The sequence below is a fragment of the Lactuca serriola genome, chromosome 4, assembly GCF_051521515.1.
Source record: "Lactuca serriola cultivar US96UC23 chromosome 4, Lser_US96UC23_V15, whole genome shotgun sequence".
NCBI lineage: Eukaryota > Viridiplantae > Streptophyta > Magnoliopsida > Asterales > Asteraceae > Lactuca > Lactuca serriola.
The window spans coordinates 60,986,376-60,991,200 of NC_136411.1; the positions used below are offsets into that span (position 1 = coordinate 60,986,376).

Below are 4,825 nucleotides of genomic sequence, written 5' to 3' on the forward strand. Positions count from 1 at the left end.
AAAGGATCAAATGTATTATGAAATGACAGTTTTGGGAGTTAGAGCGAACCTTATTGTGCATATTTGAACTTGAATGAGAAGTAGAAGGCAGCAATGTGTTACTTTTCAAAAGCACGTATCAGAAGGAATGACATTATGACAATGTTTTAATGTTTAGCTCATCTGCGTGTTTTAAGCTGCGTGGAGGCCAAAAGACGCAACGTTGAAAAAGACACTATTGTTCTTCTTTCCTTTTTTTTTTTTTTTTTTTTTGACATGTAAATTTAATATACTCATTCCCGATTCCATTTATATTAAATAGACTTCAACTTTCGATTTTAAAAAGAAAATGAAAAAATCTACTAAGAATATTTTTGCCACTATCTTATTCAATATTGCTATATGGCTTTTTTTTCTATTTTTCTTTTATTCCACTTGGTAATTTCAGATTTTTTTTCGTTTTTTTTTTAATCTAAAAAAATTAAATTGACTAAATTTTAAAAGTTGACTAACTTCTTTAATGGTCAGGTAATTTGTAAATAGAATGTATTGACATAAATTGTCAAACAAAGCTTAGCATAATTGTCAAACAAAATTATCGTTACTTTCTTTTTAAAATCATGTAATTTATAGCTATATTTCATATATTTTTTCATTCACAGCTAATCTCCTATCCTAATAAATAAGAGCCTCATTCATATGTGACATTTTCTAAAGGGTTATTGTCATTCTAGCCCAACAAAGTTCCGTATAATGGTTTAAATGGTCCCTCGTGACTATTTTTTGTAGTTTAAGGGCATAAAGTTGTTATTTGTTGGTTTAAAAGGGCAATCTTGAAAAAATGAAGGGGTCAACCGGTGACCCCATCCTACATGGCATTCCACGTCATATGCAATAAAGTCATTACATTGCCACATGTGCACATTAGTTAATGAGAGATACTGTACGTTTAAACCCCTCAACTGTCCCCTTCTTTCACTTTCGTCTATAACTTCCGCATCTGGCTTTGTTGTTGATTTGTTCTTCGGTCCTATCCTTTTCTTCAAGTGTTAGTCACTCAAATCGGGGAACTTTGTTGTTGCTATGGCCGTTTTCATGAAGATTGATCTACATTTTGCTGGATTTTTTTACCAGGTATCCCTCTATTACTTACATAGATGGAGCAGAGCAACGATTTGATGATGTTGATTTTGCTGGAATGGACAAGAAGGAATTTGTCGAGTTCCTTGAAAGATTCGCATGTGAGATATGTGTGAATGTGTACTTTTGCATACCTGATATTGTTTTTCCTGATGGTTTAAGGTTAATCACGAATGACATGGATTACATGGAACTAATCGAAGTAGGGTATGCTTCTGATTGTGTAATCGATGTATATATGGACCATCTTGGTGTTAATGTACATCAATGGATTCTTGAAGAGCAAGCAGAATTTGGCAGTTCTTTGGACCAATTATCTGGTGCAAATGAAGATCATGAAGAAGTTCACAGTCGTATGAATATGGATGATGGTATCGACATGCAAGATTTACATGGTGGTATGGATGATATCCCACGTCCAAACGAGGATTTGCAAGGATAGCAAGATGATGACATTCACATGGAAAGGGACAGTGATCATGATGAGTGCATTCATATGAACAAGAAAAAGGAAGATGAGTTTCTGAGTAAGTTGTGCCCAAAGGAGCAAGTCACCCCAGACAGTCCACCTCGTGAAGATACATATGATCCACCAGATGAAGTTGAGGTAATTTCTACTGACCAGGCTATTTACAATGAGAATGTTCATTGGAAAAAGCAAAAACATGTATTAGGTATGAGATTTGTGAGTCCTAAACAACTGAAACATATGATGTGTAACTATGCTGTAGCAAATGGTTATCAGTTGTGTTACAAAAAAAAATGATAGTAGGAGGGTGTTAGTGAAATGTTGTTCTGGGCAGTGCAAGTTTAGGATGCAGGCTGCTTGGATGAGTGAGGAAAAGCCTTTCCAGATAAAGAGTCTTATAAATGAGCATAATTGTGCAAGAAACTTCAAGTTAGGTTCAAGTGTCAATTATTCATGGATAGGTACCTATTACACAACACAATTCTTACAGAAACAAAAGGTTAGTGTGAGGCTACTTAGGGATGAGGTTAAAGAGAAATTTGGTATAGATGTGAGTATGGGACAGTGTAGAAGAGCAAAGAAGTATGCAATTGAACTGATTGAAGGAACATTAGTGGAGCATTATGCAAAGTTGTGGTCATATGGTGAGGAGATTAGAAGATCAAATCCAGGATCAACAGTTAAAATTGATGTCAATTCTATGCCAGATGGTAAGAATTATTTTAGCAAACTTTATTTGTGTTTTGACGGGCTTAAGCAAGGGTGGAGAGGGAGTTGTAGAAGGGTTATAAATTTAGATGGATGTTTCTTAAAGGGCTTATGTAGTGGTGAGCTCATATCTGCTGTAGGAAGAGATGCCAATAATCACATATTTCCAATTGCATGGGCAGTTGTCTGTGTAGAGAACAAAGAAAATTGGAAATGGTTTCTGGAAAACCTTAGAGATGACTTGCAACTGAATGATGGTTTTGGTATAACATTAATGTCAGATCAGCATAAGGTTAGTAGTTTTACTTCCTAATTTAATGAATTCTAGTTTCATTATATAATTTGTTGCCATTGTTGCACATGGGCTGTTAGAGGCTGTGAAGGAAATACTGCCTATTGTTGAACATAGGCAGTGTGCAAGGCATATTGTTGCCAACTTTAGGAAAAGATTCAGTGGTGTGCATTATGAAAACATGTTTTGGAAGGCAAGAAAGGCATCCATTGAGCCTTTATTCAATGCTGCCACGAAGGAGATTGAAGTGCTTAACCCTGCAGCCTTTGCTTATCTTATGGACGCCAACCCCAAATCTTGGAGTAGAGCATTTTTTTCAAGAGGGAAAGATGTGTGATGCAGTGGAGAATGGGTTATCTGAGAGCTTCAACAGTGTGATAAGAGATGTTAGGAAAAAGTCAATCATCACCATGTTAGAGGAGATTAGATTGTATGTTATGGAGAGAATATACAATTTAAAGATTAAAGGTAGTTCATGGCTTGATTACAAGCCTTGCCCATCAATTACACTCCTTCTGAATCAATTAAAAAAAGCACAAAGGTACTTTCTAAACTCTAAACTCATAAATTCATATAATTACTTATGTTATGTCTACACTAGGTATTGGCAGGTTTTACCAAGTGGTCTTAACCAATTTGAAACAAGAAACATGGCTGAGTCCTATGCTGTTGACCTGGACAAGAAGACTTGCACTTGTAGAGTGTGGCAACTTAATGGGTATGGATGTGTGCATTCAGTTGCAACTATATCATTCCTCAATAGAGATGTTGGTGGTTATGTTGATACAATGTTCTATGGAGCAGTCTACAAGAACACCTATAAGTATCTAATTCAGGGGATGAATGGTAGCAACATGTGGCCACCTACTGACTTCATACCACCTCTTCCACCAATGAAGAGAAGAATGTCAGGTAGACCAAAGGTTAACAGAAGAAGAGATGCATCAGAGAAGCTACCAAGGCACACTGTGTCTAAGGCAGGGAAAAAAATATCATGCAGTGTTTGTAAAAATGTGGGGCATAATAAGGTCACATGTCCTCAAGCTGAAAGACCTCAAGTGCAAAAACCTAAAGTTGGCAGGAGGCCCAAACTAAATGTTAAAAAAATAAAAATAGGTGTCAATGGAAAAGGTGAAGCAGGAGGGGTCAATGAAAAAGGTGAAGGAGCAGGAGGTATCAATGGAAAAGAGAAAGGTGAAGGAGCAGGAGGTGTCAATAAAGGGCAAAATGGTCAAGAAGCAAAATCAGTGCATGAAGGGCAAAAGGGTCAAGGAGCAACAGTTGTTGCTGCTGGAAGGATATCTAAAAGAAAGAAATCAGAGAGAATCATAAAGATGAAACTTGCTAAGAGGGTGAAGGGCAAAGATGGGAAAGGAGAAACAAGTGCAAACCCATTGGAGCTTAATGATTAGGATCTTATTTTGTTTTAGTTGTTATCTTTTAACTTGGTTGTGTTTGGGTGGATTTAAGTGTTATGTTTGGTATTGGGATGTAGTAGGTTATTAAGTTTGGAATTGGACAAGTTGTTATGTTTTAAATTTGTTGTGTTTGGTTGGATTTAAGTGTTAGCTTTGTTTAATTTGATTGTTCATATTTCGTACATACAAAACACATCAAACCCAAAATATAACCACTTCAATTAAATAAAGTACATTACAAATTACATAACAACTTAAAGGAAATAAAGTACATTACAAGTTTCAAAAGACATCAAAGTGCATTACAAGATGCATAACAAGACAACTGTTCCAACTGACCTTCATTACAACTTGTACATGATTAAACAGAAAAAAAATACCCAACTACATACTAGGTAAACCTTCAACTTAAAGACCTCAGCCTGAAGCTTTTTGTTGGACTTATACAACCCATTTATGATCAAAACTTCATTGTTGCACTCCATTTCATCAACCCAAGCTATAAAACCTGAACGAGCATCCTGATTCCAAGTATTTGCTTCAATTAACACATCTTAAAAAAGTAGGGTAACATCAAAATTTGAATAACTAGTAAATTACCTTTTTCGGGCATGCATAAAAGGGCCTTCCTGGGTTATTGGTAGTACGAGATGTTCTTATTATAGCCTCAGCTCCACATCCACATTCTATGTTCTTCATTATGTACCTTCACAATGAAGAGTATTTGAAGAAGGAAACAATGTGCTAGAATGAATGCAAGAAGGTATATATGAAGGAGCAGTGCATAAAAAAGACTATATTACCCCCACTATGTAAAAG

General features: G+C 35.9%; 1 protein-coding gene across 1 annotated transcript; it reads left to right on the forward strand.

Annotated features, from left to right (window-relative positions):
• The first annotated feature begins 1,579 nt into the window (after nucleotides 1–1,579).
• On the forward strand, nucleotides 1,580–2,609 carry LOC145098422 (uncharacterized). Its single transcript, XM_079036059.1, has 2 exons — nucleotides 1,580–1,726; nucleotides 1,851–2,609. Exons 1-2 carry the CDS (start codon nucleotides 1,580–1,582, stop codon nucleotides 2,607–2,609), a joined length of 906 nt encoding a protein of 301 aa, XP_078892185.1.
• The last annotated feature ends 2,216 nt before the right edge of the window (nucleotides 2,610–4,825 follow it).

Bases quoted from the DNA above. Each gene is read 5' to 3' on its own strand.
- LOC145098422 (XM_079036059.1), top strand. From the start codon at position 1,580: ATGGAAAGGGACAGTGATCATGATGAGTGCATTCATATGAACAAGAAA. The intron at 1,727-1,850 runs GTAATTTCTACT...ACTATGCTGTAG, and splicing joins ATCCACCAGATGAAGTTGAG to CAAATGGTTATCAGTTGTGT.